The sequence below is a fragment of the Cariama cristata genome, unplaced genomic scaffold (assembly GCF_000690535.1).
Source record: "Cariama cristata isolate BGI_N322 unplaced genomic scaffold, ASM69053v1 scaffold12836, whole genome shotgun sequence".
Lineage (NCBI taxonomy): Eukaryota > Metazoa > Chordata > Aves > Cariamiformes > Cariamidae > Cariama > Cariama cristata.
Window position 1 is genome coordinate 19,591 of NW_009623907.1, and position 12,913 is coordinate 32,503.

The 12,913-nt window shown below is 36.7% G+C and overlaps 1 protein-coding gene across 1 annotated transcript in view; it reads left to right on the forward strand.

Annotated features, from left to right (window-relative positions):
- LOC104163837 (otogelin-like) overlaps positions 1 to 12,913 on the forward strand; it is a gene marked incomplete at its 5' end in the record, with an annotated part of 56,279 nt that overhangs the window by 17,914 nt on the left and 25,452 nt on the right. The window contains 6 exons of the mRNA XM_009702963.1: positions 6,347 to 6,464; positions 7,164 to 7,243; positions 7,654 to 9,537; positions 9,796 to 10,299; positions 11,221 to 11,492; positions 12,133 to 12,301. Coding sequence (XP_009701265.1) covers positions 6,347 to 6,464; positions 7,164 to 7,243; positions 7,654 to 9,537; positions 9,796 to 10,299; positions 11,221 to 11,492; positions 12,133 to 12,301 — 3,027 coding nt within the window. The remainder of the gene's footprint in view (positions 1 to 6,346; positions 6,465 to 7,163; positions 7,244 to 7,653; positions 9,538 to 9,795; positions 10,300 to 11,220; positions 11,493 to 12,132; positions 12,302 to 12,913) is intronic.

Sequence of the window (12,913 nt, forward strand, 5' to 3'; positions counted from 1 at the left end):
CTATTGTAAATGCTTTGCATATTAGATCAGAAACCCTTGAACTGGGAACAGCTATTCCTGCGGAATCAGAGGATAAATATCAGGAGCAGAATAATAGGCCCAGTAAATCCCCTTGACCGGAAAGTTCCTCATGAGACTTCTTCGTGTTCTGTGACGCACATTCAAAAGGAAGAATTTTAAATTACCTGATTACCACAGCAATAGATACATGTCTGTTTAAAGTCAGTTGACGAGTCACTTTTTCCAGTTTCATAGCCATAAATTTTGTCACATTGAAATACTGTAACTATCAATTGCGCAGATATGATGGGGTAACAGTGCAAAGTATTTTCCATGAGAAGTCATTTCAGTTTTTAAATTGGGTTATTTTCATTATACTTAGATTTGTCTGCTGCTGTGTTCCCACAAACATTTGAGGGTTTGAGTTGATAACTACATTTGAATACCTAGAGTACACTTGCAAGAAAATACATTTTGCACTCTATGCAGGAATTTATACCGGCAATGGATTGGTATGCATTCAGTGATAAGAAAGAATGCACTTAGTCTTACCAGAGGGACAAGCACAGAGGTGTCATGTAAGAGCAATTAATTCACATTTAAAATTGTGGAGAAATCAGTGGATTTAGGGAATTTATGATCTTTTTATGGATATAGCTGCAGTTTTCTTACCTTTTTTAAAAATAATTTGCTCAAGCTAGTTACCTTTTATCTTTCACAGAATTATCATAATATGCTTTACCTTTTAAGATCACTGTGACTTAATTCTTATATGTATTATAAAAATGTGACTTGCCCTATATAAATTCTGCAGCAAAGTTCTTAATGTTAGTTATGTGCTTTAATAACTAACTTCCTGTAAATATAAGGCCTGTCTCAGAGAATCTTCAGCTAAAATTAAAATCTCAAGATGCACTAAGTATATGCACACTACACAGTGGTATTTATCAATGTTTAAATTTGATACAGAGCATTTTTGATTCCTTTTAATGTTTGTGTCTTAATTAACTGAAACACATTCAGAAACAGAGCAAAACTAAAAATTAAATTAATTTTAATGAAAAACTTTTTTTACAGAACCATTTTGCACATTAAGTCAGGTTTATACCTGGTATCGTTGATTATTTTAACTTCAACTTACTCTTATCCATTTTAATCAATAGAATTTATTTTCTAGAATGTCCTGTTTTACTCCATAATGAGTTGCTCTTATGTTTAGTTGGAGCTTGTATGCATTGTCAGTCCAAAAGATCGTGACATGGGACCTGGGACCGGGCAATGCTGAGCCACTGCTGTTGTACCTGCAAATTCCGGGTACATCACTGAACACATCTGCTTGGTAGCTCTTGGAATCAGACTGAGATTACTGTAGAATTATAACATCTTTCCTATTTATACCATAAACACAAACATTTGACCTCCCATTTTTGACTGAACAAATAAGAGGAGATTAAATAGTTGTGTTAACAAGATTACATTCCTCTAACATCATAGTAGTAAACTAAAACAAAAGTATTTGAGAGGTAATTAATTATACTTTGCTTTCACTGATGCTTTGGCAGGTCAAAAAGTTCAATTTTTCCAGTGACATTTGCTTACATTTCTCATTGAAGAAACGTAGAAGTCATGGGCAGAGTTTGTTAGTAGTTTGTGTGTGTTAAGTGGGTAGATAGGATTTCATGTTTCTAAACTTGTAACCGAGGAGATAAGCAATCTACATTACTAAGCAGAGTTTTGCTACCATTATAAATAGAACTAATTCTAAAGCAAATTTTGTTGCTACTGGATTTCTTGAAATTTTTGGGAAACATAGCAAAACAGAAAAAAGTGTCAGGTGAGAATGAAAATCCAAATACTTAATTTTTTTCATTATTTTTAGAACCTTTATTTTAAATACAACCTTTTATTAACATTAGAACATCTCAAATTTTAGGGTTTTTTAAAAGTAAATAGCCCTTTTTTGAGCATAGCATGAAAATATTCATAATACGCAGATTCTGACAATGATATATTTTGTCCCTATGAGGTAAAAGTCAGCATAGGAAAAAAACCAGCAGGATGGACTTGTGAACAGTAGGAACTGTCAATACAGAAAAAGTGGCTAAGTTAGTAAGAAAGGTTGTTGTGACTCAACAGAATGCCACAGTCCATCAGTGATAAAAAATTAAAATTCTTCATTAAATGGTAGCAACTGTTCTCATTACCACAGAATTATTTTTGCAAACCATGAAGAACAAAAATCGTAAGTTACAGGGAAGAAAATGCTGCTCTGATAAGTAAGTGAGAAAACAGTGGAGTTAGGGAATATCTTTTAATATACTGCCTTTGGCAACACGTATACATGCATTCACATGAAAGCTTTCTGTGGTACTGTAACATGTCAATATGCTCAACTCCTGTTAGGTAAAAGAACTGTGGGCTCAGCTGGTATGTCAACTGGAGTGACTGTCACTCAGGGCATAATTTACCATTTTGTGAAGGATTTGCTGTGTCACCGAATGGAAGACAAATGCTGGTAGACTTCACCAGGAGACACAGTTATTTTCAAATGCCATGACAAATCCTTTTGAGGAACACATGACGGATATAAGAAGCTTGACTCATTGTCTGTAAACTGTGTATCATTCTTTTGTTGTGAGTGAACTGTACTGTTGCACAGACTACAGTAAGCTCGTATTACTGGTTGCTGGAGGGGGAATTTAAGAATTAAAAAAATGGGAAGCATGTGGTGGAGGTGGCTGGTTAGCATCCTGGCTAGCATAAAGTATTCGTGCCATGACACTGGTGAAATCCAGGGTTTCTGAGCTGTGGTAGTTTCTGTCATGGGAATAGCAGTAATGTAGTAACAATGAAGTTGAGGTTAGTCTGGCATGGAAGTTAATGTCTAAAATCAATGCAGAAAGTGAAAGGAATATTTCCCTCAGTTTAGGGAGAGGGATGCTTGAATGACTTTAGAGCAATTTGTTACTGCTTTTCCTTATTCCCCAATGATTGTGAGTATTGGGTCATAGTTAATAGACAGATGTACTAAAAAGAGGCAAAATAATCTATTATTTTTGCTAGGTACAGAGATACTTTATTTTTCTCTTGACTGAGTCTTGAATTCATGTTAGCTCAGAACACAGCGCTCTGTCTCTCTTTCTCCTCCCCCTCATTTTCTGCCTAATTTCTATTTAGCCTAAACTTTTTAAGCACGAACTCCATCTTGCTGTGGGGTTTGGTTTTTTTTTTTGTTTGTTTATTTGGTTTTTTTACAGTGGCCTGCACAGTCAATCAGGTATGTCCTTGGGCTGCTTAGGCATTCCAGAAATGATGTTGCCAATAGTGAAAACTTTAAATATGATGAATGACTGAACTGACATTCTCCTAACACTGGAAAAACATTTTCTCATAATTCATAAAGAAGCACAGATTTCAATATATCTGATAGGTTTACTGAGACATACTGAAAACTTTTGAGATACTGGAAACCAATTCATACAATATATTCAACTCTGGCTCTGGTGATTTGGTCTGTTCTTTTATGTAACTTACACACTAAAAAACCTAATACAGCTTGTCCTGGAATACTCAATTCTCTAAAATCCCTTGACTGGAAAATTAATTGTCCATTGGTTCTACAACTCTTCTTTGAAAACAGTTTTTACAACCAGGTTCATGAATTTGTCTGTTGTCCATACTTCTCTCTGCAGGAGTAGAGACAAAATTTGCAGACAAGCATGACTTGGTTCTTGACTGAAAGCGGTGTTTATGAACCAGTCAATAAATGCTATGCCTTCATGTAGAAACTCGCCCTATTTCTTACCAAGGCATGCAACACCAGCAAACTCTGCGAACTTAATCTGTAGGAAAGCTTGAGGTAAACGTAGCAATCATTTCATAAAGGTCTAAATTTATTTGGAGAATGGGAGATGGTATGTTAATCCCAGCACTTGGAAATATTAATTCATGATCACTGTTCTGCTAAATTGAGAAACTCTCCTTCTTTGTTGGGTTACGGTACATCTTCTGCAAAGCTTGTACCTTTATTGTGTTTGAAACTTCTTCTGTGATTTGTGGCAAGAGTTAAAAGTTATGGGTCTATCTCCATACTTAATCTAGGGTAGTCTGATGAATGAGATTTCCTAGATTCCACTTGAATATACTGTTATTGCTGGATGTTACTACTGTTGGTGATTGCCTGTGCCAACAGGTCTCTGATATGTTCTGTCTTTTTGCAATATATCTTCTTTTGTCCTTAAACCTTATGACTCTGACCTGTCAGTGCATACAAAACCCCATACATCAGTCAGCAAAATATATGGAAATAATTCCCTTCCTCCGTTAGATTTAAGCAACTTAAGTTGGTTTCACTAGAATGGGTTTCAGAAGAATTCAGTAATGTGTACTTAGCTTTTTATGGGAATGTAACTTTATAAATGCATTTGTTACTGTCATAAGAACATGTTTTCAAAATGAGTGACAAGTCCTTGGATAGAGTGACATGTAAAAAGAATAACACTAGATGGCAACATACACACTCTTATTGTCTGAGTTTGATTTATACCTTTGATTTAAAAGAATTATTTGCATTTAAAAGGAAGATATTAGGGGTTAATAATGGCAGAGAGATAATTACCCATAAGTGCAGATGTCCTTAAATTGCAGGAAGAACAATTACTTAGGATCTTCACTGAAAAATTGGCCATCTCCAAGAAGATGTAAGAGACTTACTCTCTTTGTATCTCAGTCAAGCAATGATCAGCAAAATTTAAAAGCAAAAAGACTTAAAAAGACCAAAAATGGACACTTTTCCTAAATAGTAAGCATTTTCTTTCTGGTCTTTAATGTAAACATTATTTAAGAGCAGCTATTCTTCTTAGGCTCTGAACAGCATAGCTCTAAGATCAGGTTTACCAATCTAGAGGGGGACCCATATGTCATGATGGTGGTCTTCTATAGGCAGAAATGTAAGGGACATGTCACTGCCCTACCCTGACTGTTACAGGAAGGAGCTCGGGTGGGCTGTTGTACCTGTGGTACTGAAATCCAGATGTATTGTCTAAGTCATGCAGGGGTTGGAAAAGGCACTGGTCTCATCTAGCATTGTGCGGGATTGCATGCAGATGGGGTAGGGTTGTGTTGAAAAAGAAAGTGTGGTGCTGCATTTGAACATGCAAATGCACGTCACCCATGTGATGATTGCCACAAATCTGTTTCTCTCAGATTTCACACTCAGTCTATTTCTTCTTTACATTAACTTTGTAAAGTTCCTGCATAATTTAATAAGCATTGGAAGTACAGCTGATCCTTATTTCTGTTTATTTTCACTTTGAAGTTTAACTCTTCCTCTATCTGAATTTGTACTTTGGATGTCAATTATATGAATTTGAAGTCTTTCAATAAACACAATCTGTGTAGATACTCTGAAGGTAGTTTGGGTTGGAGAGGGGAATTTATTGGTTTTGTTTGTTGGGTCTTGTTGTTGGTGTGTGGGTTTTTGGTTTTGTTTTTTAATTTGCCATAGTGTTTCATTATTGGTAACATTTTGTCTGGTGAAGTATATGTTTTGAATTAAGATTTGCAAGTCTACATATCTCATCTCATCTGAATTGCTTTCTGAGTTCGTTATAGGAGCAGTTGGTATTTCAAATTCAGAATGTTTTGAGGTTTGAATTAATTTCACTTGGACTGGCTGTCTTATACTGCTTTTGAGAATATCAACTGTTTAAATATATTGCTTCAAAGAGCCTAAATTGGCATAATTTCTGGTTACTTTATTTGGAATGGTGTTTGTTTTGGCTTTTAAAATACAATTGTATTATACAAGTTATGTATACCTTTGTGCTATATCACCAAATTTTACACTCGAAGTAAACAACTGTTATGTTATAAAGAGAATCAGTGTATCCAACTGTTCTCTTTTGATTCTAGTAGCAATAATTGTACTGAATCAGCATAATCTTAATTTCACATTTTGTTTGAGTAACTGAACATATAGTTTCGGTTTTTATATAATTTTTAAAACTTAAAAACAACAGTTCTAACTTGCCTGGCTTTATTTTCAAGTGACTGTACTATACAGTAAATGTGGCTAATTCAATGTCATGTTTTATACTAGAAAGAGTAAAACAGGCTGCAGAGCCAGCACTCTTTAATGTACTCTGCATAAACTTAAACTGGTTTTCTGTATTTTAAAGACCTTAGTAGTTCAAAAAAATTATTACCAGTTTTATTCATAGAGAATACAGGTAGAAACAGTAAGAGATTTAGAGCTGCAGTGAACTTAAAGCATGCCTCTTAGTGATATGTATCTGTGTGTGTTTCTAGAAATATACAACAGTAACAGATCTTCATTCTTTTTCAGATGTCAAATTTAAATTTCTATCCCGTTCTACATGTGAATGGCATTACGATGCCTGTACAAGCCCTTGTTTCAAGACATGCAGGGACCCTTTTGGAAAAAACTGTTGGGCAGTACCAAAGTATGTATCTGTATTTTTATGGAAAAGTATGTAATTTGGGTAATATACTTATGCAGCATAATAAGAATATGAGGGACCAGATGTGGGCTTAGTATAGCAGGACTGTGTTCTTGTATAAGGAGGTAAGTGAAGGAGAAAAGAAATGGAATAAAACCTGCTGTGGCAGCTACATGAAAGTGATATTTCAGTTGTTAGGTAAGTATTGTCAGATTCCTGAATGACTAGTATATTTGTAACTTTCAAGCTGGGGGGCTATTATAAAGTATTAATAAATAGAGGTGATTACAAGTTAGTTTCAAATAGTTGTGCCCCTACTTTCTCGTTACGGCGTTGCAACAGCCATACCTGTCCTTGCCTCTTCCTCCCAGCTGGAATTTGTGCTAAGCCTGGTAAAACTGGCATTTAGATTTTTGTGTGTTAAAAAAAATTTGGCTTTTCTTAAACAATAGCATTCACTGTTGAACCTGCAACTGTTCATTTCAAAGGCTGAGTATCACGGAGTTGATGCTTTGGCTTAGATCTGAGTGAGAATAGAAGCCATAGCAATGATATTTTGAAGGAGTATACTGAGGTAATGAGCTTTAGATAGAACAAGACTGTCTGCTTTAAAATACTTTATAATATTTTGTTTTCCTGAAATTAAATACTCAATCCAGAAGATACTATTCAACTGGTTAGTACTAATTGTTTTTCTTTCAGAGTGGAAGGATGCATCCCTGCCTGTCCTCTCAATATGTTGCTGGATGAAATCACTCAAAGATGCGTGTATTTTGAAGACTGTATGTTTGAAAAAATACATATATTATGTATGATACTTAGCTTATTAATTTCTTAGGTTTTTAGTCAATTTTTCAAATATCGGCACTTAAATTTGTGTAACTATGGTACCTTAGTTATATGAATCTTGAGCTCACTAAACATACATTTTAGTTAAAATAATTTCACTCCTGAAAAATCTGAGACAAATTTTAAACTAAGAAAGGTGTTCGTTCTTCATAAAACATTTCAGTAACATTAGATGCAGAGCAAATGATTTAATGAATTTATTTTTTAATTTGTCTATGAATTTTAGAAGTTTAAAGACAATAGAAAAGGTCAGAGTTATATGAGCTAACATATAACTCTGCTAACTTCATGATTATGATTATTCATAAGTTTCAGACTACTGTATACTTGTGTCTGCTTTCAGGCATTGAACCTGCAGATGATAGTCCACCTTTGCCACCCAGCATTCAAACACCAGCAGTTTCACACGTAATGTCAAGTGCAAGTTTGGCAGTGATCAGTGAAGCGGTAACTTCATTTCCTATCCCTGAGGCAAAGGACGTGGAAACAACACTTGCTTCAAAATTGCAGCTCACTGCAACTACAGGGAAAACTGAATTTTCAGCTGTAACATCTAATACAACTCTTTCAACTATAACTTTATCATCAAATATTTCTTCACAGTCAATAGAAATGGTGTCTGGGAGAAGGACTACAACAACGTCCAGGACAACAAAATCTACTGTAAGCTTGTCTTCTCCTGTTGACATTTCTCCATTGTTTCCACCTACTGTCACTTCAGAAACTTCCACAAAGAGACAGCCGATTAGTGGTGGTTCCACTAAACTATTGAGAGCTACAGAACCTCAGACGGTAACTGCTACACATGCAGTGACTACAAGCACAGAATCAGAAAGCAAACCACTTGCTACTTTTCTTTTTAGTGGGACACCACTTGTACTTAGAACAACAGAAATGCCAGTCGAAACTAAAATAATGGAAATATCAGAAATAGCCACAAGAACACTTCCCACGAAAAAAGCACAAGTAAAACCAGAAGGACTTACATTTGAATCAATAACAGAAAAAACTACTATGTATCTGCCCCAGTTTTCCACATCACCACGTCTGGGCGTGCCTTCATATACATCACCAGTAAACCTAACAGGAATGTCAGAAGCGACAAAAGTAAGCTTAGGACAGTCTTTTACCATGGTAGCTAATGTTACAGTAGCATCATTTTCTCCTGCAATCACTACTTTGTCTTTGTTAAAACCAGCATCTTCAGCAACATCAAAAGCAGCAATTGTTTTAACGGAACAAAGCGTGAAGACTACATTTTCACCAACACCCACACCACCTATTTCATTAGGAAAGGCAATTACAGAACCTCCTGTTGAAATGGTTCAACACCTGACTGGTACTGCAGGGGTACCTTTCACTACAACTCTAGGTCCGAAGACAGCAACTCTGCAAACTCAAGAAAGATCATCAGGAACAACTTTGTTATCATTTACAACTCATGAAAAGGAAACTCCCAAAATAGCATCTCATGTGGAGCATATGTCAAGTTCCTATTTCCCTCCATATTCACTACTTCCTACTTCTACAACTGAAAAATTCATCACTCTTTCTACAAAAAGACCTTCAGTGTCTGTTCCTACTCCTGCTTCTCCAGCTTCAGGTGAATTAAAAAAGACATTTAAAACTGTTTCAGCTACAGGATATCCCTCATACACAGTTCTAAACACAACAGAGCTCCTGACTACATTACATACTAAATATCCTGTTGTGGCTGAGACTATCAGAGTGACACCTTTGTCTATTGAAGTAACATCCAAAATAACATCCCCTTTTGAATTAGCAGCGAAGTCAACTTTGTTTTCTGGAAAAACATCTACTGAATACAAGTCAAGTCTGGTTTCAAGTACAATGAAGAAAAGCACTTCAGCATATTCAAGTAGTGTTAGCACATCAGCAATGAAAACGTCTATCTCACCAAAACGAAGCACCACAGTTCCTTTTGTAGCTACAGAAAGAGAGTCAGCTCAAAGAACATCCATCACTGGATCTCCACTTACTCTCCGTAGTGCAACTGAAACCACCTTGTTGACAACACAGCCTGATAAATCACAAGCGGAAAGAATTACTAGCATCTCTACTGGAAAGCCATCTGCTTTCCCTGTTTCACCATCAAGTTCTCTAATATCTTTAAACATTTCTCTTCCTTCACTACCTTCATATGGAAAAGAAGCATTACTGACAGCTCTCACTCCTGCACATACATCTCATGAAATGATCTCTTTATATCCAGAAACAACTATAGCAAAATCTCTGTTACCAACAGAGAAGACCTCTCCAGTCCTGACTTTCTCTATTTTATCCACTACGACAGAACAATCAAGTCCAATAACAACAGTATCCCATGATAAATTACCAGGCAAAGCCGTTTTAAATGTCACTTATGCCACGTTCTCCCCATCCTCTGAATTCAGCAGTCGGCTCATAACAACCAAAAAAGTAATGACAGCCAAAGAAAAATCAAGTCTGTCCCCTTCTGTTGTACTTCCAGTAACAAAGTCTTCTTACACTTTCTCCACCTCCCGGTATCTAGCAGATAAATCGGTTTTGTCACCTTCTTTAACACAAATGATACCAGAATTAACAATGACAGCAAAATATCCAGTAGAAACTAAAATAGTTTCTACAGCATTGAAATCTACAGTCCGAGGTATAACAGATGCTGTAAAACTTACAGCAGCTACAGCTCAGCCGTCCGTTTCTCTGTCTTCAGTAGGCCCCTTCTCTTGGCAGACATCTTCAGGAGATAAACTTTCAGTACAGACCACAAAGACCACAGTTATACCACATTTTTCTACTCAGAGGGCTATGGACCTTGCTCGTCAGACTTCTGAGCCTTCATTGACAAGCCAAAGCAGTACCCCAGTTTACAAGTATCCTGCAGAAACTCTAACAAAATCCACTCGTCAGCCACAACGTGTGTTTAGCACAACTGAAGCTACAGTAGAATTGACTTCCTCACACCCCTTAATCACCTCACTACCTGAAGGTATTCTTTCAAGCCTGTTACCTACCTCAGTAGGTCCTACACAAGTTATTTTACCAACTGAAAAGGAGCTGTATTTAACACATTCAATCACGCAGCCATACGTATCAAGAACTTCTATTTTGCAGTCTGCAGTCCCGACTAGTACAACAACCGACTTGATTTTGGGCACCAGAATTCTTCCTTTCTCACCAGGAGTGGTTGCAGCTTCCTCTTCTTTAGCAACAATTAAAAAAGAAGCATTTCCTTCATTTTCCACACAAAAGTCAGGTACTGGTTTAAAATTCACAGGGCAGGCCTCAATTACTGAATCACGTGATTCAAGTCAAACACTTGAAACAACTACAGCTTCACCAGAATCTAAGTCAACCTCTTCATCGGTTTTGTTACCAGAAACAACAGAAATTCCCATCATGGTGGGGAGTGGGCCATTCATACCAACGAGAAAAAGCGGTACAGAGAAAACTGAGGTGCTGCCTGAGCAAGTCACACTTTCAACCACCACCTACAGTTCCAGCTTTCTAGCAAGGACAATGTTGTTGGCTATGGCCCATTCATCAGCTGCAGCTTCAGCCTCTTCAATGATAAGCAGTACTGGGCAAAATGTTAGTACTGTATCAGCAGCTTCAGACAAAGCAGAAGCAGTAATGGAATCCATCACAAGCTCTGTGAAGCCCACATATTTTTCTGTTACTTCAGAAGCAAAAGGAACTGTGCCTTTTGACACAGTAAAATCTGAAGAGCCAAAATTGGCAACAGAAGTCCAAGGTGTCCATACTCAAGGTGCTACCATTACCCCAGAAAGAGCTCAGACATTTTACTCTCCGTATTTCACAAACACAACTGTAGTTCCTTCTAATGTAAGTGTATCAGTACTGTCCACTACACGTTCATCCTCTGAACCAAAACCTTTTTCTTCTATAGCTGCATCGTCAATCAGTACTACTCAAACTTCAAAACTTGAAATATCATCTGAGATGCAAACGCCTTCTGTGAGTTCACTGCTAATGATATCTGATCATTCAAATGATACAACAGCTCCATCGGTTTCCTCATTTGCCTATTTATCCACCGAACCACTTTATGACTTGACTAAAACATTTTCTGATGGACTGGCAACTGCTGAAGCTGTGTCAAGAGTCACAGCATCAGCTTTTATGCTGCCTAGAGAGACAGCAACTCTTCAAACTTGCACAGTGAGTATCTATAAATATTTGTTTGATTTTGAATATGTCATTATTACTTTTACACACTGATAAAGAAAGTGTGAGACGTACTTTGATCTTTAGAGTTTAAAGGATCTGTATGAAAAAGGGAGCCCTATTATTTTCTCAATTATATCTGAAACTTCAGATTTAATTGCACAGAATGGTTTTTGCAAGTGCTATAATACACTGTTTCAGGCCTCAGTTTTCTGAGTATGACTGTTACAAGAATGGGGTTTGGGTTTTTTTGGCAAAATATGGTGCTTCATATTGTTCAATAGCAGTTTTTTGTCACATTGCCCACTTTAAAGTATGTCTTTCCGGACATCCTTGCTAGTTTTCCTCCTTGTGCCCTTCCGTACTTTTCCATCTCAACTTTTTTCAGTGTAAAGTTAAAAATTTAATAATGCTGTTCCCTGCTTTACAATAGGACAGCAAGCTTTAAACTGTCCTCAGAATGGTTGGCTTTTCAAAGGTGCTCTTCACTTGTAGATTCAATCAGTGTCAGAGGGATTCATAAGTATTGTGTACTTGAAGAATGTGAGCCCCTTTTTTGAGCAAATACTCTGCAATATTGTGATACTAGCTTGGTAAGAATGCTAACTTACGTCTTTTATTAAATATGCTTTAGCCAATCACAGAGAATGAGTGCATAAAACACATTTGCTTGGATGGACAACTGATCCAAGTTAATAAGTCACAGAACTGCCCGTATAATGCAACTCAACCCAGCTGTGGAGTTTTAGGATTTGCTACTCAAATGAATGGTGATAAATGCTGCCCAAAGTGGGAATGTGCATGTAAGTTTCAATTATGCAGTACTTTTGAAGCCAATTTAGGTAACAATTTAATGCATGTGTAAGAAGGCTAAGCACTGACGCTTCTATACTATGGCCTAGAAATAGAAGATGCGTATTGTATGGGTTACTCATTGTCTAATGCAATTTATAATTCTAGTTCTACATCCAAGGAAATGAAATCAAAATGCTCTTTTAATGTAGGATGTTCCTCTCAGCCAACTTTAGGTATCTGCAGTGGACATGTCCAGGTCTGACTTAGACCTATCTTGGGTTCTGTCTAGTTGGAGGATGTCTACTCAATATAGTCTGTGGATCTTTTTTGTTCATCTTATATCTACTTCAGGATGAGAAGATTCCCTAGACCCTGTTAACTAGTTCTGTTAACTGTTTGGGGACTCAGGAGGCATAGCTGTAGTGTAATCACTCCCATCAATTACCTAGAAGTAGGCAGGAAGAATCCAAAACTTAAAGAAAATTCAATTTAGTCCTTAATAGCAAAGAAAGGTTGCAGAGCTAAGCAATGCAAACTTCTACTTATCCTCTAAAGTTTGAAATAACTAGGAGTAAAACTCCAAGCCCTTTGAAACAAAAGAAGGAAACTTTCCACAGGAA